The sequence below is a fragment of the Natrix helvetica genome (assembly GCF_964273705.1).
Source record: "Natrix helvetica genome assembly, chromosome: 2".
Classification (NCBI taxonomy): domain Eukaryota; kingdom Metazoa; phylum Chordata; class Lepidosauria; order Squamata; family Natricidae; genus Natrix; species Natrix helvetica.
Genome location: NC_138552.1, coordinates 100878491 through 100902017, shown reverse-complemented (window position 1 = coordinate 100902017; position 23527 = coordinate 100878491). Strand labels below are relative to the sequence as shown.

The window sequence follows — 23527 nt, the reverse complement described above, 5'->3', positions numbered from 1 at the left end:
AGGTTTATCTGTGATGAGATATATTGTATATCAATTTTTATAAATGGAATTGCCAATGACCTACAGAAAACGATGATGGAAGATATTTGGATTCACAGGGGAGACTAGATATGCCACAATAGTTTTAGTAATTGACTTATATGCAGAGCATTTCTGTTTCAAAACCTATTTTGTTTTTTTTTATTACTATTTTTCATGATGTAAACTACCTACTTTTCTGCTCGGCTTTTTTTAAAAAAAAAATCCATTGCCGCTCTGTTTCATCATTGTTCTGATCGCTTAATATAGTGAAAGAAAGAAAAACAGTAATTCTGAAGAAATGACAGAAAGTACCATGATAGTAACTGCTTCCTGCCCATAGATAGGAAGGCAAGTTGGCATGATACAGCTTCAGGGAAATTTCCAGTAGGAGAGCATGGTAAACTGCAGCTCATACAGACTCTTCTAAACTAATGTTTTTTCAAACTTGGCAACTTTAAAACTTGTAGACTTCAACTCCCAGAATTCCCCAATCAGCATGCTAGGGAATTTTGGGACTTGGAAGTTCACACGTCTTAAAAGTTGTGTGCCAAGTTTGAAAAAACACTCTTCTAGTTTGGTAATGTGCAATAACACTGAATACAACTGTTGGGTTAGTATTAGGAAGATTATGGGGTAGGGTAGAGGTATAGCAGTCACCCAAAATGACAATTAGAGGATTTGATTTATTTGTAATTCCTAGTAGGATCTACCCAGTGGTGGGATTCAAATAATTTAACAACTGGTTCTCCTGAAGTGATGCGAACTGAATCCCACCACTTTGTCTACCAGATGATACCACATTCTGCATTTCTCTGCCAATATGCCTTATTAGCAACATCCACATTAATAAGGAATATAGGGAGCAGTTGGGCCTACTAAATTAGGGGACTAGAGGAAGGACAAATTGCAGTGTTCAGTTTTCAGCACAAATTGAAGTTTAGCTTCAACATTAATCTGGCTCAAATCTCTTCTATAGATTACTCAGCTTTCTCTGAAATCCAATAAAGCCAAACTATTAATTTCTCTATACTAAGAATGATAACTAACAAAAACTCTAAACAGGCAGGATTTATTTTCTGCTTCAGACAATCTTTTCTCCATCTGGAGAATCTGTTCTTTGGCAAATAATTAAATTCAGCCAGTGGCTCACCTAGAATAAAGGAAAATTACTCACCATCTGTAACCATGCATTTGTTATCAAGACCTGGTTCTTTTCATCCTTAAAAGAATAGGAGGAAAAATAATTTAAATTAGCAGTTTTCTTAATTATTTATAAATCAATGGTTTTAAAAGATAGGCTCAGAAGAATTCAGACTGAGTACAGGTAGAGACATTCAAATAGGCTTATTATGGACTGTTTTTATTGCTCTAATTATTAAAAACTTGGCAGACGAGGAATTGACTCACTGTTTATATATTAATTGTCTGTATTATTCCTTAAGAGTGGCAAAATTCTGCACAGCTCCTCATTCTTTTAACAGTGCTTGAAAAATTCATTGGCAATATATTTTAAATCGATACATATTATTCCGTTTGTAAGCTTCAAATCCAAAAGTAGATCACTTTTAACTCTTTAAGAAGAGTTAAAATCTTCTGAATTGGTAGCCAACTGGGAAATGGTCTTCCACTTCTAGAATCCCAGCAACTAATATAAAATAGATAATCTTTTCATAAATATTATACATTATGATTCTTTTCCCCCATTTTTATTTGTACAATTGTTCTATAACTGCTATATTTACCGCTGGATTTGATTTGTTATATATCCAATGACAATAATGAAAATTATTCCTTCAATTAATGAGATTATTTTCTTAGGGTATTAAGAAAAATAAATGTTATTAAAATCACACACTTTTAATACAGTGTGGGTATCTGTTCTATACAAGTGAGATCTGTACCCCAGTTGCTGTTGCTTCCCTTTTTTTTTCATAAGTAATGTACTTTTAACCATATAAGAACTGACACTTTGAGAATGAACGTCACAATGAACAAATGTAACCCGCAGAGCAGAGGTGGTATTCAGCTGGTTCGGACCAGTTCTAGTGAACCAGTAGCGAAAATTTTGAGTAGTTCAAAGAACTAGCAAATGCACCTCTGATTGGCCCTGCTCTCCTGCCCCCGCCTTCCCTGTCCTATATTCCCTTGTTTTTTAGCTCAGCTGATTCACATGGCAGAGTGGATTGCCATGCCTCAACTGAGCTAAAACACAGCTCAGCTCACCAGTGCTGACATCAAGGGAGGTCTTTGAGTGTTACGTGTGTGTGTGCAAAGTGCACATGCACACAAAAAGCACTCTCTTATGAAGGCAATAGGAAAAGATTTGGAATCCCACCACTGCCGCAGAGAATTTCATATCATTGAGTAGAACATAGAAATGTGCTTCTATCAATAGATGCAGTTTTGCTTCATGGAACACTAAATGATATTTCTTTCCCTAAGCATCTGCTTTAGAAGTTGCCCCAATCTTCCAAGTAGGTTTTGACAGCCCAGATTGCTGAGATAGAATGGGAGGAGAGAAATAGTTCAGTACCAAGAGGGAAGTCTACAAGCATGACATTGGATTTCATTTAGATAACTACATCTAGCTCCCAGCATGATCAGCTAGAAGGGGGAGGGGGAGGAAGAAAAATCAATTACAGTTCCTACAAACTATAATTAAATATATGTAAGTATATTGTTCATTTGGAGTGTGTCAGCATTTCTCTGTTACAGAATCCAGTCAATATTTATTAAATCCTTACCAAGAGGTTATTACACCATGACATTGAGATAAAGAAACCAGGAAAGAAACAAAAATGAAATCAACAGCATAGGAGCAGCATAAAAATGAAATCCCATATATAATCAGCAACCAGCCAGCTCTTCTGGCATAATTTTATTTTATTTATTTATTAATTTAATTTATAGGCCGCACCCTCTCCACAAAGGGACTCGGGGCGGCGTACAACTCAATATACAAATAAATGACAAGGAGGAGGTAATCAAAAAACATTGTACAATTCATAAATAAATAATCATAAGTTAAAAACAACACAATAAAATGTAAAACAATTAAAATACCCAAGAAATCAGTTAATATAAATTTAAAATTGTCCAGGGAGGATTAGAGAATGTAGATTATAATTCAGGCCAGGCCGGCTAGTTGGAACAGGTGGGTCTTGAGTTTCATGCGGAAGGAGCGGAGATCGGTAGTTGTCCTAATGTCGGGGGGGAGGTCATTCCAGAGGGCTGGGCCCATCACAGAGAAGGCCCTTCCCCTCGGCGCCGCCCTCTGGCATTGCTTAGTGGATGGCACCTGGAGGAGTCCCTCTCTGTGAGAGCGAATTGGTCGCAGGAATGTATGGGGCAGGATACGATCCCGCAACTAACTAGGTCCCGTGCCATGGAGCGCTTTAAAGATGGTAATCAATACCTTGAAACGCACCCGGAAGGCTACAGGAAGCCAGTGCAGCTCGCGCAGGAGAGGTGTCACATGGGAGTACCTCGTACTCCCCATAACTGCCCGCGCGGCCGCGTTCTGGACCAACTGCAGTCTCCAGGTGCATCTCAAGGGAAGCCCAATGTAGGACTTCCGGTTCCGGCGGCTGACGGCGACGGGCAGAGACTGCTTGCCCCGCGCATCCCCGGTGGGCTTCCCACTCCTTGGGGGGCACAGGACGCCCCGAAGAGGCCAGAGGAGGGGCACGGCGGGAGGACCCCTGCATCGGCGGCGGCCGTCGGGGGGCTCCCGCTTCGCTCCAGGCACCGAGGAGCGCGAAGGGGAGGCACGAAGCGTCTTCGCTGTGAGGCTGTCCGGAAGAAAAAAAAAGATACTTGAAGGATGCAGCGGCGGTGCGGTGAGGCGTAGACTCCCTTCATACCTATTACCAATTCTAAAACTTGTCAGTTGTGCTAATTAGAACTTTTGTTTAACTTGGAGAAGTGCGGCTGGAGGGGAGGGGGATTTCCCCCCCCTTGGACAAGCGGCTAGAAACAAAAGTGCTCGTAGCCCCAGGGAAGGAGGAGGGGGAGAGCCAAACCAAAGAGGTCACACTCCAACTAAATGGATCTTCAGACTTAAACCCTCAGGCTTTAAGAAAATGTGATCTTTGGAAACTTTGAACTCTGAAAACTCTATTTGTTGCCTCAGTACTCGAAGTTGGCAGGGCAAGATGGCACACTTCCATTGTCTTCATGAAAGCTGAACTTGACTCCACCTTTTAGCTTCAGGCTTCCGGTCTTTGTCTCCGTGTTATTTGGATACTTCTCTTGTGGATTGTTTGCTTTTGAACTTTCTGGAGTGAAAAACGTTTGTTCCCTGCCAGGGTGATTAGAGAGTTCCCTTGTGCCTGGTCTCTCTACCCCCCGAACTCTCTTGGCTGCTCTACCACTCTGACTGATTCTTCTCTATACTGACTGGACTCTTTATTACTAACAATGACATCTAAAAGACCACCTCCTGGAAAGTCCGGCTTTGCTGCCTCTGCCCCGACATCTGCAACCTCAAGTCCGAGCACGCAATCAACATTGACAGCTTTTAAACAAGTTAAAACTACGGACTTGGAGTTTCATCAAATGTTTCAGCAAATTCTACAGGGACAAGAGGAAATTAAGAAACAGCTGAAGGACATGAAAGAAGAAATTAGAGGGAACCAGGAAAAAATTGATAAGAACTCACAGAGACTGGATCTCTTGGAGCAGGGGGCGGCTGAGATGAAGGGGGGGGGGTGGAGGGCGTGCAAAAGGGAAACAAAGAGCTTGACACCCAACAAATGAAAACAGAGTTTGAGAGAATGTCCTTTTATCTTAGATTTCAGAATGTGATGGAGACAGATGATGAAAACATTAGGGACATCATGACATCTATCTTGGCTGAGTATACTCAGAAAGAAAAGCAACAGATGGGGTGGGAAATAGACCTGGTCTATAGAGTGAACTCCACATACGCTAGAACACACAATGTCCCCAGGGAGGTGCACATTAAATTTCTTAGAAAAAGCACAAGAGATGAAATTCTGAATACACAAAGGGGACAAGCCCTGATATACAAAGATAAGGAGATAACCATACTGAAACAGATCCCCAAGAAAGTGAGGGAGAAAAGAAAATATTATTCGCAATTGGCGAATAAATTATACCAGAAGGGGGTGTGGTTTCGTTGGTTGCTGCCTGAAGGTATGTTAATATTCTGGGAGGAGACAAGGGTCAGAATTAACACACCCATAGAGGTGCAGGCCTTTATGGAAAAAAACAAATTACTCCTAGAAAAACCAGAAGACATCCCAGTAGATACACAAGACACGGGAGGGGCCAGAGCACTGCCAACGGGGGGAGATGGGGCGACATCAAGAAAGCTCAGATCACACAAATAAGTAAGAAAATCCATATGATACAAATTGATTGAAATTATTTTTGAATTTACCACACTGACTATATGCTATTATGTAATATTTGAATGCTATGCAAATGTATACCATGAGTCTGGAGGGGGCGTATACCTACCGCAGTTTGCGGCTGCCACAATTTGTAACTTTCCCCATACCTTTTCCTTTTGCAAAATACCAAAAAACCAATAAAACTTTGTTTTAAAAAAAAGGGAAGCCCGATGTAGAGAGCATTACAGTAATCCAGACGGGACGTCACCAGTGCATGAGTGACCGTGCGAAGGGCATCCCGGTCCAATAGGGGGCGCAATTGGCGCACCAGGCGAACCTGGTGGAACACCCCCTTGCCACGGCTGCCACATGGTCATCCATAGACAGCCGGGCATCTAGGAGGACGCCCAAATTGCGTGCCCGCTCCATGGAGGCCAGTTGCTCGCCCCCGATGGCCAGCGATGGAATCAGCTGGTTGAACCGGGGGGCCGGTAGCCACAGCCACTCCGTCTTGGAGGGGTTGAGTTTAAGTCTGTTGTCTCCCATCCAGACCCGTACGGCTTCCAAACACCGGGACATCACATCAACGGCCTCATTGGGGTGATTCGGGGTGGAGATGTACAGCTGCGTGTTGTCAGCGTACAGATGGTATCCCACCCCAAAACCACGGATGATCTCACCCAGCGGTTTCATGTATGTGTTGAACAGGAGGGGTGAGAGGACCGGCCCCTGTGGCACCCCACAAGTGAGCGACCTTAGGGTCGACCTCTGCTCCCCTGCCAACACACATTGCGTCCGGTCAGAGAGGTAGGAGCAGAACCACCGCAAAACGGTGCCTCTTACCCCCAACCCCTCCAGCCGGGGCAATAGGATACGATGGTCGATGGTATCGAAAGCCGCTGAGAGGTCTAATAGAACCAGGATAGAGGAACAACCCTTATTCCTGGCTCTCCAGAGATCATCTACCAACGCGACCAAGGCCGTCTCTGTGCTGTGCCCGGGTCGGAAGCCGGACTGGCGCGGGTCTAGATAATCAGCTTCCTCCAGGTGACGTGGGAACTGTATAGCAACCACACTCTCTACAACCTTCGCTAAGAAGGGAAGGTTGGAGACAGGACGATAATTAGCTAGCTCAGTTGGGTCCAGAGTAGGCTTCTTGAGTAAGGGCCTCACAACCGCCTCTTTCAAGGCGGCTGGTAGGAACCCCTCACTCAATGAAGCGTTCACTAGTCCCAAAAGCCAGCCTCGTGTGACCTCCCAGGATGCCAGTACAAGCCAGGAGGGACATGGGTCCAATAAACATGTGGTGGCTCACAGTCGCCCACGCAACCTGTCCAAATCATCGGTGGCAACAGAGTCAAACTCCTCCCAGAATGGTCTCTCAAGACTAGCCTCAGACGTCTCCCCTGGATCACTGAAGGAGACCCATTCCCTCCGTATCTGAGCGATTTTATCCTGCAGATATTCCCCAAATTCCTCTGCCCTGCCCTGCAAGGGGGCTTCCCGCGGCCTCTGTGACAGGAGGGAGCGGGTCACCCGAAACAGGGCGGCAGGGTGGTTGTCTGCGAATGCAATGAGAGTGGCACAATATCGCCATTTGGCCACTCTCAATGCCACAAGGTATGTCCTTAAATAAGTTCTTACCTGTGTTCGGTCAGATTCGGAGCGAGAGGATCTCCATCTGTTCTCTAGGCGTCTCTTGTGGCGTTTCATCACCCTCAGCTCCTTGGTAAACCAAGGGGCCAGGGTGGATCTTTGCCACAGGAGAGGCCGCAAAGGCGCAATCCGGTCTAAGGCCCCGGCGGCCGCACTATTCCATGCGGCCACCAGGTCCTCCATCCGGGAGCGGGTCAGGTCGACAGGAAGTGGCCCAAGCTCCGTCTGGAACCTATCCGGATCCATCAGGCGCCTGGGGCGGAACCATCTAGGACAGTCTGGTTCCGCCTCCCCACGGTGGGGGGTAGTGCCAGGGAAGTCAAGCCGGAGAAGTGAGTGATCTGACCATGACAGGGGTGTGATGACTGAGTCCCCTATTCCCAGATCACTCGTCCACTGGTCAGAGATAAAAACAAGATCCAGTGTGTGGCCTCCCTCGTGCGTGGGGCCCTGAATTAATTGAGTCAGGTCCATGGCTGTCATGGAAGCCATGAACTCCCGGACCACCTCGGATGCTTCTCCCATCGACGGCAGGTTGAAATCCCCCATAACTAACAGTTTGGGGGTCTCAACTGCCATCTCTGCGATCAGCTCGAGGAGTTCGGGCAGGGCCGCTGATGTATAGCGAGGAGCCAAGTATACAATCAGCAGGCCCAACTGTCTACCTGGGCCCCATCTCACGCCCAGAGACTCACACCCGGATGTCTGTGGCACAGTGAACTCTCTCGGTTCCAGACTCTCCCGTATGATCACCGCTACCCCACCACCCCTACCCTGGGCCTGTGGCTGGTGGAATACACGGTAGCCCGGTGGGCACATTTCCACGAGGGGCAGACCATAATGCCATCAACTCCCCTTCAACCCTTTGTACCCAGGTCGGATCCTCAAACCGTTCTCGGAGGGCATCCAAAAAGAGACCACAATGTCGCAACTCTGGACTGTGCTCACTGTAAAGGTCCGCGGTCCAATCTGTGGCCTCTCCCTCCAAGACCCCTGCAATGGCCATCCCTATGGCCCATTGTGAGGTGTACAAATGGCCAAATCGGTCCATATGCTCTATTACGTGACCCAAGAAAATGGCTACTTTGTCTGGGTTACCATCGAAAGAGACCTTCAAGGAGGAAGGCTCCCAAGGACCACCCACTATAGCCTGGCTTTGTCCACTTCCAGCGGGCCAAGTATAGACTGGATGGGCACTAGATACCACCTTTGGCGGCCAACGTTGACTTCTGTTGCCACTTAGCAGATCCCTTTGCTGTTGGGGGGTGGAAGACTCGAAGGCAACTGTGGGCCCAGCTCCCTGCCACTGGACTGTGTAAATTCCTGGGATGCATCCAACCTGAATTTTGGATTGGCTAGATGGATGCCAGGGATAGGCTGGAAGGGGGCCGTGATGTATTCCTGCTACCCAACCAGCCATCCCCTCTGTTCTCTTGATAACAAGAACCACTGTCACAGAAGCTGGCCTCCCCAAACCACTCCCTCAGACAATCCATTGTCTGGCTACCCAAGGAAGTAGAGTAGCTCCAATCCCCCTCTTCATCTTCAGTCACCCTCCTTTCTCTCCATCAAGTGAGGTGACCCCCCTGGGGAGAAGGCACAGGTAGTTCTGAGCTAATTGTTAACCCTGTACGCTGCCACCACTCATTCACTGGCACCACCGGCTGAGATGTAGGAATAGCCCCAGTGGCAGAGGCCTCGAAGGCAACTGTAAGGACTACCATGGACCTCTCCTTACATCTTACAGCTATCTCTGTTTCCTCCTCCTGTGTTGGAACAACCAAAGGAGTGGCCTCAGGTAGGACCACTGCTGCTTCCTTGGTTCCTTCAGACATTATTCAGACCAAACAGGAACTATGCAAAGTGAAGTATTGATGGTAGAGAACTGACTTTCTGTCACGTTCCAGCGTTCACATTGAATACAAATAGAGAGTCAGTTTGTTTGGTGAAAAACTTTATCTCTATCTAATATTACGTGATAACCAGCACTAAATGGCAATGATACAAAGGTAAGCAAATCCAAGTCAGTTCTAACCAAGTCAACACCATCACCCATATATATATAATTACCCCACCCAGCTCCACCCACAATTCCACCCAGGTGACACCCAACCACCATCACCAATCACCATGACCCACACCGTCAGCCAAACCCCAACTCAGTGTCATCATAGCCTCCTTCCTGGTTAGCCGCATCCAAGCAAAGAGTTACGGCAGAGTAGGCAGTTGCACCCGAGTAGAAGAGTTACTTCTGACGAGGCAGTTGTATCCAAGTAGAAGAGTTACTCTGCAGAGTGGTGAGGGAAGCCTTGCAGAGACACATGCAGCTACAGGCTCTGCCAACATCAGACAGTCAACATCAACGTGGCAGCGTTGGTGGCGTGTAAGCATGGCTGAGACGGTGTGGCAATGGACTGGCTCCCCCCCTAAATGGCAGCCCGAGGGCTGACATTAGCTATTATTATTTATTTATTTATTTTATTGAACTTATTAGTCGCCCCCTCTCCCCACAGGGACTCGGGGCGACGTACAGAGCAATAATCAAGATAGCACCATATATCGTGCAGAGGAGGTAAAAAGCTATAATTATTAAGTTAACTGATTTCAATAAAAGTATACAATAGATGCATAAAAGTTCTCTCTTTGTGAAAGAAACGTTAAGATATATTCTGAATGCAGGAATGAAGATATAATATACAACCCCTGCACACATAATTCACAAGATCAGGTGTGTCAAACTCGATTTCATTGAGGGCCACATCAGAGTTATGTTTGAGCTTGGGGTGCCAGGTGAGTGTGATCAGGGTGGCGGGGCCGGGATGGGCATGGCCCGATTTTTGGCTGGGATGGTCTCCTGCAGTCCTCTGCCAGCAAAAATGGAGCTCAGTGTGGCCGCATGCACCACCACCCCTGAAGCTACATGTTTGCTGGCAGAGGGCTGCAGGAGGCTGTCCTGGCCAAAAACAGAGCCTGGGAAGGCTGTTTATGGCCCTCCTGCACTCTGTTTTCGCTGGCAGAGGCACAAGGGCTGGTCCTTCGCTGTTTCAAAATTCAATTCGCAGCATCACCGACATCTTCTTCATCACTATCAACATTCTTTCATCCAAAAGGTTTCCATGAATCCAGAATTCCAGTCCTCCACATGAAGCAGTGAGGCTCATGAGCACTTTATTGAAGAAGCAGGGATTGGAGCTTGCTGGACAGAAGGGGGTGAGTCACAGAGACAAAGAGAGACTGAGGTGGGGGCCCTTAAACTCCATATCATTTGAACCTTCCTGAAGCAGGGATTGGAGCTTGCTGGACAGAAGGGGGTGAGTCACAGAGACAAAGAGAGACTGAGGTGGGGGCCCACGTGCCTAACGGCGCACGAATCATATATCTATAAACCAAAATGCCAATAACACATTCTGGATTAGTGTGCTTGAGATTGTGATTTTATTTTATTTCAAAATGACCGGCTTAGTTCAATGTAATAGCTGTCTTGCACCTGTCTTTCGCAGTACTCTTTTCAAATTTGGATACTGTCCCCTTTGTAAACAAATTACTAGTCTACATAGACATATTACCTATCTAGAATCTGTAATCTGTGCTCTCCAAGCAGAAACTAGATGTCTACTTCAGCCATTCCACTCTATGGAGATGCCATGCTATCAGCCCCCTCTGCCACAAAGATCTTGCAGGAGAAGAGCAGTCTGGACAACCATGGGATCTGGCAGGTTGAGAGCTGTGAACCATAAACACAAAGCTTTTGCTGTGACCCAGCAAAACAGATATAGTGCCCTTGCTGACCTTAATGGGGACACTAAAGAGATAGGTCAAGGTAGTTGTGATAATGATGACTCAAATAAGCAGGGGATCATGGTCCAAAATGAAGTACCTTCTTCGGATATGCGAAATGGGGAACCAGGTATCACACATCAGTCACAGAAGAAGAGCAAGGTAAGCAAAAAGAGAAGCCACCTTCTGGTTGGTGATTCAATTGTAAGGGATGTAAATTTAGGAGAGGATATGGAGGTTTTAAAAGAGGTCAGGTGTCTGCCAGGTGCTACTGCCAGCAGAGACAAGAGGCGTATTCTTAAGATAGTCAATAATGCAAGTAAGGACTGTGACGTTGATGCTATTATACATCTTGGCACAAATGATCTGTCCCAAAAAGATGTACTTTCTGTGCAGAATGATTTCCAGAACTTGGGATATGAACTTAATAGTATAGGTTGTAGGCTTATCTTTTCAGAGGTTTTACCTGTATATAAGGAACAAAAAGGGAAGGGCCAGCGTGTAGCAGAGTTTAATGTTTGGCTAAAGGAGTGGTGTAAAAGGGAAGGCTTTGGTTTTATTAGTCATGATGCCTGTAGCTGGTCCAATGAAAAACTGTACAAAAGAGATGGGTTGCACCCATCCAAGAAAGGGACTGAGTTACTTGGCATTAAATTCACAGATTTTCTTGATAAACATTTAAACTGAAGAGCGGGGACAGAGAATTAATAGATACAGAACATTTCTGTCCCCAGGAAACTAAAATTCATAGGGTTATAAGTGCATGTAACATAGATGTGTGTGTGGGTAAGATTATCACTCCTGCTGTCAAGCAAAACCAAACATTTAATAGTGATTGCCATACCATGTGCATGAATCACACAAGTGGCAAGAAAATAGGGGCACTCAGTCATAACACAGGTTATGTAGACAGTAAACACAGGGTCAATCAAAATGGACTCAAATGTCTATACACCAATGCACAAAGTATGAGGAATAAACAGGGCGAATTAGAAATTCAAGTAAAAGAGGGCAGATACGATATTATTGCCATTACAGAAACTTGGTGGGATGAAACCGACAAATGGAACATACAGCTAGAAGGATTTAAATTATTTAAAAGAAATAGACCAAATAAAAGAGGAGGTGGAGTTGCACTATATATAAGAAATAACTACATCTCTACAGAAATAGAACACAACAATGATGAGAACTATCTTGAATGCATTTGGGTCAATATTAAAGGTTGTGGGGGAAATGACACTGCCATAGGTCTATACTACAGGCCACCCAACCAAGCAGAGGAAGTAGATGAACTTTTTGCTAGTCAGCTAACTAAGGTATGTAGGAAGCACACCACAATAGTAATGGAAGATTTTAACTACCCTGACATCAACTGGGAAACAAACTCTGCACCAAGTGGAAGATCCAACAGGTTCTTAAGAAACCTAGCAGACAACTTTGTTTTCCAAAAAGTAAAGAAGGGAACAAGGGGATCAGCCATATTGGACTTAATCCTCACTAACAGAGAGGAAATGATAGAAGATGTTGAAGCCATAGGAACCCTGGGGGCAAGTGACCATGCAATATTGGAATTCAACATTATCCAAACACAAGTAGTAGAACAAAGCCAAACTAGAGTCTTGGACTTTAAGAAAGCTAATTTCAATAAACTTAGAGAGAGCTTGGGAAAAATTCCATGGATGAGAATCCTCAAGGGGAAAACAACTCAAGAAGCTTGGGAAATTTTGAAAAATGAGATTGCAAAAGCCCAGTCTAGCACAATACCAATGAAGAAGAAAAATATCAGCTCCCAAAAGAAATCAGCATTGCTGCATAAAGAACTATCTGACAAACTGAAAGACAAAAAAGGTAAGTATAAAAAGTGGAAGGAGGGGGACATAACTAAGGCAGAATATCAGCAAACAGCCCGAGCATGTAAAGATGAAGTGAGGAAAGCTAAGGCTCACAATGAAGAAAGGCTTGCCACAAAAGTAAAAATTAACAAAAAAAGCTTCTTCCAACATGTTAAAAACAAGAAAAAAGTTAAGGAAACAATTGGTCCATTGCTAGGAGAAAGTGGCAAGAAGGTGACAAGCAACAGGGAGAAAGCAGAACTATTTAACTCATGTTTTGCATCTGTCTTTACACAAAGGGATAAAACAGTCCAACCTGTCAAAAGCAGCACCACAAAAATCAGATTAGGAACACAAATTGAAATAGGGAAGAAAATGGTAAGTGAGCACCTGTCTACCCTAGATGAGTTCAAATCACCAGGACCAGATGGATTACACCCCAGGGTTCTGAAGGAACTAGCAGACGAGATCTCAGAACCACTGAATTATATCTTTCAGAGATCCTGGAACACCGGGGAACTACCAGAGGACTGGAAAAGAGCTGATGTGGTTCCCATCTTCAAAAAAGGGAAAAAAATAGATCCAGGAAACTACAGACCTATCAGCCTGACCTCAATACCAGGAAAGATTCTGGAAAAAATAATCAAGCAACGAATTTGCGAACACCTAGAAGCAAACAAAGTAATAGCCAAAAGTCAACATGGATTTGTCAAAAACAGATCATGCCAGATTAATCTTATTGCATTCTTTGATAATGTGACAAAATTAGTGGACCAGAAGAATGCCGTTGATATAGTTTACTTGGACTTCAGTAAGGCTTTTGATAAGGTAGACCATAACCTACTACTAGATAAAGTAGAAGAATGTGGGTTAGACAGCATCACCACCAGATGGATTCGTAACTGGCTGACCAACCGCACTCAACGGGTAGTCCTCAATGGAACTGCATCTATATGGAGGGAAGTATGCAGTGGAGTACCCCAAGGCTCTGTTTTAGGCCCAGTACTCTTCAACATCTTCATCAATGATTTGGATGAGGGAATAAATGGGGAACTCATCAAATTTGCAGATGACACCAAGCTGGCAGCAATAGCCAACACTCCAGAAGATAGGCTTAAGATACAGAAGGATCTTGACAAACTTGAACATTGGGCACTATCTAATAAAATGAAATTCAATGGTGAAAAGAGTAAGGTTCTACATTTAGGCAACAAAATCGGAATGCACAGGTACAGTATAGGTGGTACCGTGCTCAATAGTGAGAGGGATCTTGGAGTTCAAGTGGACAACCATTTAAATATGAGCCAGCAGTGTGCAGCAGCTGCCAAAAAAGCCAACACAGTTCTAGGCTGCATCAACAGAGGGATAGAATCAAGATCACGTGAAGTGTTAATACCACTTTATAATGCCTTGGTAAGGCCACACTTGGAATACTGCATTCAGTTCTGGTCGCCACGATGTAAAAAAGATGTGGAGACTCTAGAAAGAGTGCAGAGAAGAGCAACAAAGATGATTAGGGGACTGGAGACTAAAACATATGAAGAACGGTTGCAGGAACTAGGTATGTCTAGCTTAAGAGAAAGAAGGACTAGGGGAGACATGATAGCAGTGTTCCAATATCTCAGGGGTTGCCACAAAGAAGAGGGAGTCAAGCTATTCTCCAAGGCACCTGAGGACAGAACAAGAAGCAATGGGTGGAAACTAATCAAGGAGAGAAGCAACTTAGAACTGAGGAGAAACTTCCTGACAGTTAGAACAATTAATCAGTGGAACAGCTTGCCTCCAGAAGTTGTGAATGCCCCAACACTGGAAGTCTTTAAGAAGATGTTGGATAGCCATTTGTCTAGAACGGTATGGGGTTTCCTGCCCAGGCAGGGGGTTGGACTAGAAGACCTCCAAGGTCCCTTCCAACTCTACTATTGTATTGTATTAAACAACTATTTATTCATTTAATTTGTATAGCCACTTAACTCAACAAGTGACTCTGGGCAGTGAACCATCTCAAAAGAAGTTGAAAACAATTCCCACTACAAATGTAAAAATTAAAATACACAGCAGCCAAAGAAGATATAATAATTGACAGTCACTAGCACTACCAGGATATGGGACCCCGAGTGTGTAAAGGCCAAGGCATTGAAGCAGGTCTTCAAGATGTTACAAAAGCCCAGCAAGGTTGAACACATCCTAATTTTTAGAAGAATAATGTTCGCCAAAGTGGGTGCTACAGCAGAAAAGACACATTACCTGGGCCATGCCAATTGGCATTCCTTAGTCAATGGGACCCAAAGCATATTCATCTTCTGGATCAGATCAGATGAATAAAAATAACCAGAGAAAGAATACACTGCCATTTTAAAACATGCCATCCTTCTCACTAGAGTTCTAACAGTAGATTGAGTTATAATTCAACTACTATTTACTGCTATAAAGCAGTATTTCCATCTTCTAGGTAAAGGTAAAGGTTCCCCTCGCACACATGTGCTAGTCATTCCCGACTCTAGGGGGCGGTGCTCATCTACGTTTCAAAGCCGAAGAACCGAAGACGTCTCCGTGGTCATGTGGCCAGCATGACTAAATGCAGAAGGTGCACGGAACGCTGTTACCTTCCCATCAAATGTGGTTCCTATTTTTCTACTTGCATTTTTAATGTGCTTTCGAACTGCTAGGTTGGCAGAAGCTGGGACAAGTAACGGGAGCTCACTCCATTATGGGGTGTTAGGGATTTGAACCACCGAACTACCAACCTTTTTTTTTGTAAGAAATTTTTATTTTTATTAAACAAACAACACACACACAAATCATCATCTTACATTACATCTTGTAGAAAGTGTGTCAATTGGTTAACAATTAGCTTTCGTGCATTTCTTCCACAGTCATTACTTATTCATATCAGATGTCAAAGATTCTTAATGAGTCTTATTATCAACATAGCATAGTTCTCATTTGACTAAAGTTGTTTTAGTGTCCTTTTGCCTAAAATAATCCATAGTTAAAAACACAACCACCTGATGGCATTTCATTAGTTATTACAAAAATCATCCAATAACCTTAAGCCTTTATAACATATTCTAAATAAAGATTAGTTGACAAAGGACGACTTCCGGTCCCTGAAGGTGACAGACGTGTGCGTCCGCTGCTCGCCTTTTTGGTAGGGTCCACTTAAGCTTAGGGGGAGCACAGGGTGCCTTGGAGGGGCGCCCTGCTGTAGGGGCGGCTTGCTGGGACCCCCTGGAATGGCGGCGGCCGTGGGGGGGTCTCCAGCTTTGCCCCAGGAGCTGGGAAGCATGGGGGGTGCACGGCGGCGGTGCATGCCGCCACGCCTCTTCGCCGAGCGGAGCCTGGAAGGAAACGATCAATTTGAAGGTCACAGCTGAAGTGCGGTGAGGTGGGAAGTCTCCCCAAGTCTTTTATTGTTTATTCAATTGATGAACAGCAGTTTTCTTAGAACTTTGTTTCAACCCTTGGAAGAGCTAAGATTGGAGGGGGGGATTTCCACCCCCCTCGGAAAAGCGGCACTTACAAAATCTCTCCCTCTCATAGGAGAGAGAGAGAGTTAAAAACTTACTTTCACTTCCTCTAAACAATGGAAGAATAATTTTTGACCACAATTGCGAGAGAAAGGATGGTTGAACTGACTCTTCCTTAAATTATGTATGGGAACTTTGCACTTGTTGTTTCCTGACCACCTGTAAAGGCTGAGCCAAGATGGCCAACTTCCTCCTTCTTCTTTGTCTTTATGAATGAGATTCCTCCTTTGGAAGATTTTATGGCTCTGAACTAGTCTCCACCCCAGAGATCTCCAGGAGCCTCTCTAAATACGCTTTCCCCTTGGATTTGGAATATTTTGATTCATCTATTTGATCTGGTGCTGCATTAGAAGATTTATTCTCTTTTGGATTTGCCTGCCTTGTGATCTCTACCAGCTGTGCTTTTCCACAGATGCCATTTGTTTGCACAGACTTATAACTATCTCTGAGCTTCATGATGGGTCCTAAAAAATTACTGCCTGGCAAGGCCTCTTCGGCCCGACATCTTCTACGTCTAGTCCGATTACTCACCAGTCACAATTGGGGTCATTTTTACAACCTAAAGCTCCCGAAGAGAGTTCAAAGGACTTATCTATTCACCAGATGTTTCAATCTCTCTTAAAGGGACAGGACGAACTGAAAAAACTAACTAACAGACTTAAATGATCAGCTCAGAGAAACGCAACAAGCCACACAAAATGAACAGAGAATAGGTGTACTGGAGGAGGGTGCCGTTGGGATGAGGGAGGAGGTTAAGACAATCCAAAGGGGGAATGTAGAATTTGAAAACCATATGATAAAAATAGAATTTGAAAGGATGTCTTTTTTCCTTAGGTTCCAAAATCTGCCAGAAATTGAAAACGAAGATCTTAAGGAGATTATGACCACAATATTAGCAGAATACATCAATAGAGATAAACAACAGCTCTGGTAGGATATTGACCTGATCTATAGGATTAATTCAGCATATGCAAGAACACACAATGTTCCAAGCGAAGTTCATGTTAAATTTCTCAGAAAAACCACAAGTTCTACGAGCTCAAAGGGGGGGGGGACCATTAAAATATAAAGATACAGAAATAACCATTCTTAAACAGATTCCAAAGAAAGTAAGAGACAAGAGGAAGAAATATTCCTCTTTAGCAAAAAAATTATATAATAAAGGGGTCTGGTTCAGGTGGTTATTACCAGAAGGCATGCTGATTTTCTGGGAGGGCAGCAGAATTAGAATAAATACAGTCGTGGAGGCGGAGGCTTTCACTAAAAAACATAATGCTCTCCTAGATGAAATGGGGGATGGTACACAAGAGATGAAGGAGGGAGGGGCTGAGGCTCTGCCAATAGACGGAGGATGCAACAATCAGAAGACTCAGGTCACAAAAGTGATTTGAAACATTATTGCAATTGTTGTTATAATCTACCTTTACGGAAGTGATATAAAAAAATGATTGAAATATATTGATGATTTAGTGTTAAATCCAAAACTGCTAATATCTATTCAAATGTTGATGTTTTTCTATTTTTTTTTCTGTAAAAGTTGCAAGATTTGGGGGGACCGCTTTCCCCCGCACGATGTAGCTATCAAAATTTTCTATACCCTTTTTAACCCTTTTTCCTTGAAAAAATTTGTAAAAACCAATAAAACTTGTTAATAAAAAAAAAAGATTAGTTTCTAAGCCTTTTTTTCCCAAGTCACTCTTTACAATTTGTGTCCAGGTTCCTTTTGTTATGGTAGTACATACGTGTACACACACACACACACACACACACACACACACACACACACACACACATATATATATATATATATATATATATATACACATAAAACTGTATCTCTTATCATTATTATTCCATCATTATTTGATATCATTAATATTGGTTAACAGAAGATCCTTTACTGTTTATATCCATTTTCTTCTCATCAAACCAACACATATGTGTACCTTATTGCCCTTATCGATTATTTATGTAACATAACAATCTAAAAGTTACTAAATTACTACTTACTAATTATAAAACTTAGTTTATAAAACTACCGACCTTTTTGATCGACAAGCTCAGCATCTTAGCCACTGAGCCACCATGTCATTTTCATCGCATCCTTCTCCTATCATATCTCAAATTCACTTTATTATTTCAAAACTAAGATAATAATAAAATGTGTACCTTATTTTCATATCCAATCACTTCAGTTTTATTAAGCATTGATTCACTTAGGAGCCACTTGCATTGATAATGGCAGCATGATTTGAAATGTTGATGTATTCCTTTTTACCACTGCCAATGCTACATTTTACAATAAAACAATTTTATCATTCATCCCAGCATTGCCCATTTCTTGATAGTAACAGCTCCTTCTTCAAGAAAATAAAAGACCTTGTACTGACAGTTTCAAGGGAGCTGGGGGATTTCAGAATGAAAATCTACTTCTCATTGAAATGATAAGACTGTTTTTGAGCCAGAACACTATTCAATCTTTAGGAGAGCTTGAAAAATTCAATATTCCTCCCACATAAATATAAGCAAATCCTTGTGGATGTTTATTTTATTAGATTTGTACCACTTTTTCCCATTAAAGGTATCCAAGGCAACAAAAATCCATATTTAAAAATAGCACAAATAAATATTTTTACTTTTGCCATCTATAGTATATGCAGGTTATAGCACAGAGCAGTCAAACAACAAGCAACAATAATTGTCAGCTGTATAGATAAGCTGTTTATTTTAACAGAAATGTTCTCTGCAATTAATCGAAATTTGGAAAGGTCCTCTCTAAAAAGTTTCAAAAACAACAACTTTCACTACTAGGAATTCACACCTCATCAGGGTCCTCATTTTACCAACCTCAGAAGGGTGGGAGGCTGAGTCAACCTTGAGCCCATCAGGATCAAATAGAATTTGCCTGCAACACTGTATTTTAATTATGCCATCAGTAATTAAAATTTATTTGCTCCTCTCTGTGCTCTCTCAGATTCTTTGTTTTCTTTCATGTCCATTTTTTCCAAGATCCCTCTAGACAATGCCAAGCAATGATCTGTACAAATAATAATAATTCAGAATCTCTCATTACCCTTGTATCCTTCATTAATGCTCTCAGACTTTTATCATAAAGAATCAAAGCAGTCTTGCTTTTAGAATTATGCTTATTCCTTTGTCATCTGTATGTATAAAGTTGTGATTTAAAACAGATTGTTTCTAAGCATATGTGCATCAACCACTGTTTTCATTTATCCTTGGATCTATTAAAATCCAATGACATTTTCTGTAGCCCCTCATCACCTACCTGTACGTCCATACATGCCATCTAACCCTAGATCATATTCATTCAGCATCAGAGGTGGTATCCAGCAGGTTCTGACCAGTTCTGGAGAACCAGTAGTGGAAATGTTGAGTTGTTTGGAGAACTAGTAAATACCACCTCTGATTGGCCTCACCCCCATCTATTCTCTGCCTCCCAAGTCCCAGCTGATCGGAAGGGAATAGTAATTTTGCAGTATCCTTCCCCTGGAATTTGGAGGGAGTGGATATTTTACAGTATCTTTCCCCTGCCAAGCCACGCCCACCACACCACGCCACACTGTCACACCATGCCCACCAAGCCATGCCCACAGAACCAGTAGTAAACATTTTTGAATCCCACCACTGTTCAGTATGTTACAAATGTTTCCCCAAAAGTATGCCAAGTAAAAATAATAATAAAATAAATTGGCCACATGATAATTCTATATAAAATGAAGCTTAAGAGAGGAAGGAAAAGAGATGCACCGCGGCAAGACAGACTGGAAATAGCATGCTCTGATGAGTTATGTGAAAATCCAGCCTGACAAACCGTTGTTGAGGGGTCTTTGGACCAGAGCTGCCTTGTGGGGACAGCAAAGAAGAAGAGTGTTAGATAGGGCAATGAGAAGGCAGACTCAGGTTTAACGCAACAACAGCTCTTTATTACAACAGTCAAGTATGTACAATCCAGCAGCAGTTAGGTCTGACTGCTCTCCTTTTATAGGGAGCTGTCAGACCTCTCAACCAATCGGATTAAACCTCTGTTCCCACCTAAACAGAGGACTGGAGTGGAAACCACGGTAGCTTGTGTTAATATCTAACAAAGAGGTGTCTTGGACGACCAAGAGGAACAAAATGGGTTCCTCGCAAGTCAAAGGCAATTCTCTTCGAACCAGCGGCGGGGACAGTGGGCATTGTAAAATCTCTTGTTCTTCCTGATAATACTATTATTAGCAACCTGTAGATTCCTACAATCGTAACAACCAAACAGTCGCCTCTTCACATTTTCTGGCATTTTTAGCCCTTTCATTCATCATGGAAACAACTTCATTCAGATCAGTTACTTTGATTAATTTCGGGGGAGGGGAATGTGTTTTTAAAAAAAGGGGGGGGTATTCTGCACTGGAAAAGAAAGTGAGTCAGATATAAATTTTCTTGAATCTATAGACTAATAATCAACATTTGTATACTTCACTGGAGCGCCTCTGGCATGCCAGATTTTGCTGAATATGAACTCATAGTAACCCCAGCAGTGTAGCTGATGGATGTTGAAAGATAAATCTTGGCAACATCTAGATAGCTGCAAGTGTATGCCTATTATGTGTACTTGCAATAATTCTTGAACCATAGACCTGTAGGTATAGTGCTATAGTGCAGACGGGTAACTGAGATTGTCTTATTTAAATTTCATTTATTTGTATAATTGGAGAAAGCAAAATGTTGGACAACCAAGTGCGAACATCTCCATGGGTATGATCCCTTGTGGCAGTGGAGGCAGCATTAGCCAAGTGTATTGAATAAACTTACAGCACTGAGGGCTCTAGGGACCAAGTCTTCTGTAATAAAATACAATGATATTTAGTGATTAAATCCTAGAGATAAACGTTTTCCAAACAGTGGTGTTCCAAGAAATCAGGGAGGTCACATTTTGTCCCTTGCCAGGTCAGTACAATGGGTTAGCTGCAAAATTGGACCCCCTGTTCTGGTGAAGGAGGTTCTTCTGGTGAGATCAATTAATTACATTGGGCAGCCTCTCGTCCACTTTACATGGGAATGGGGGCATCAGGTGATCCCACCCATACTGATGGTGGAGCATGATCCTTTGGAAGCTATTTGGGATGGAAGAAAATTATGAGGCTTTAAGTGATAAAAGCAGATCAGGGCAATAGAGATGAAATTATTAGATTAAATTAGGTGATAAATATCTCTTATGAGTTCTTCAGCTTGAGCTTTATGGCCACTGTTAATTTGCCTGGAGCTGGACTGTGTGGCAAGAGGGAATAAATCACGTGTGGAAGAAACACGAATGCTTATAAAATATTTAAAGTTTGATTTGGCATGATTGATGAAATTTGCAGTAGAGAATACAGTCAAACCAGAGCTGTTGGTTATCCAATATACTGCATCCTGCATTATAGCTGCCCCTCCCAGCTGTGAGAAGGTTTCAGTGATGCAAGCTTGCTCACAGGACATCTTATTTGTACCATTGCCTGGTGTCAATGAAATGGGGAAGACACTGATGGATCATTCATCTTGACTTTCAAGAACTTGGGTTGGGGAAAAATAGATGTTGTGCACAGCTGTTAGAAAAAGTATCCATTTTAGCTTTTTTTTTGTAAGATACATCATTTCCATCAGGATGTCAAAATTATCTTAATCAATGAAGACACTGAACCTTGGCCATTTCTCTGTTGGCCCCTAATTGCCATTTTGTGTTATGGGCAGGATTGGAGTCTGTAGTTAAATGCACTAATGCAGCAAAGGGCTTGTCTGTCTCCTGGATCAGCTTCACTGCTTGCACAAGACCTTCAATTTTAGATAATATCTCTGACTGTTCATTTTTAGCCGTTGTGTTCTAGGAGTTAATCAGGTCACTTTCAAAAGGACCAAGTGATATTTTTCTTGTGCTGACAGAGCATTTAGCTACACCCCCTGTTGTCAAGGATGGAGATAAGATAGACGTTTGGCAGCCATCCCTGTTAAACACAACATTTTGTTTAAATGTGTGAGCTGGTGTAGTAGTACGTATTTAAGAGAGGTCTCACACTTTGACTAATAAATATCCATATGGAAAAAAATTCCAGATTTTTTTTTAGCAAGGTCCTCAATGTTTTTTGTTTGTTTTTTACAAAATTAATGCTATAGAGTTGCTGAAAAACAACTGAACTCTTTGGTGCATTTGGCACATGGGGTCAAGAGAGCCAAATATAAGGTAATATTTTAATTATAAGTGTCTTCCTTTACCACTTAAGTTGTTTTATTTAAACAAATCTTTGATGCAATAATTTGAAGATCTACCTTTCGCAAGTCATTTGGGAACATTCAAATGCTTGTCATATACTGGCAGGTGATTTTAAGGACTTTGTGCTGATCAGCGGGTTCTTCTTATATTTGCAGTCATATTTTCCCCAAAATATGGGAAAATCGAGATCAATTGCACCACTTTATGGACAAGGATGTGAAGAGTAATGTTGATCATGCACCACCAGAAAATTTAGGTATTGCATCAAAAATGTTATGCAAACTCTTATTAAGATACCTAAGACTTAAAGATTAATATTGTGCCCAGTCTTTGGCACAAGAGTTCAACAAAGACTTTGGAGCAAATTAAAGGATGCCTACCAAGACACTGACGAATCTATGAATGAAATCTTATGAGGAATAGCTAAAGAATGTGGGAATGTTTAGCCTACAAACTGGCAGGAGACATAACAGCAATTTCCAAATATTCTCTATTGCACTAAAGGTAAGGACCAGATGGGATCTCCCCTTGAACGCTGCCAAACAGCCCATACTGTTAGAACATCAAAGAATAAGAAAACAAGTTGTTTTTGAGCATAAAATAAGTGCTTTAGAACTGCAAGCTTCAAAGCCCTGTTGCTCCCTCAACAACCCCTCAAACTTCCTTCTAATCCATGCCAGACATTAGTTGAAATTAATTCTCTTCTCATTGGCATCAATGGACGAGTTTAACCAAGAGAAGAAAAAGAAAAGGAAGCACACAAGTGTCCCTCTTTCCTTCCACTTTTACAATTCATCACTTAACAAAGCTTTTAATGTCCTTGAAGGATTCTGTGTTGGAACTCTTCACAAGATCAGTTCAGATTGCCTTGTCTATGATCCTTATTTATCGCCACTCTCTTGTTGAAGCACAAGTTCCCTTATTCTCTAGAAAATAACAAATTACCTGTTATTAATTTCTCTACAAAAACAACACATTTCTGGGAAAGACTGAAAGGCGAACCGCATTACAGCCCTTGTGGTCACATATCCACATGATTCAGGGATTTCAGTTTCAGAACCGTTTACCATTCCATGGTTTGCTTAAAAAACATCAGGAAGCTAAAAATAA

At 42.6% G+C, this 23527-nt stretch overlaps 1 protein-coding gene across 1 annotated transcript in view; it reads right to left on the bottom strand.

Annotated features, from left to right (window-relative positions):
* LOC309387608 (neuronal acetylcholine receptor subunit alpha-7-like) overlaps positions 1–23527 on the bottom strand; it is a gene marked incomplete at its 3' end in the record, with an annotated part of 113522 nt that overhangs the window by 38931 nt on the left and 51064 nt on the right. Inside the window, exon 3 of the mRNA XM_081944224.1 lies at positions 1196–1240. Coding sequence (XP_081800350.1) covers positions 1196–1240 — 45 coding nt within the window. The remainder of the gene's footprint in view (positions 1–1195; positions 1241–23527) is intronic.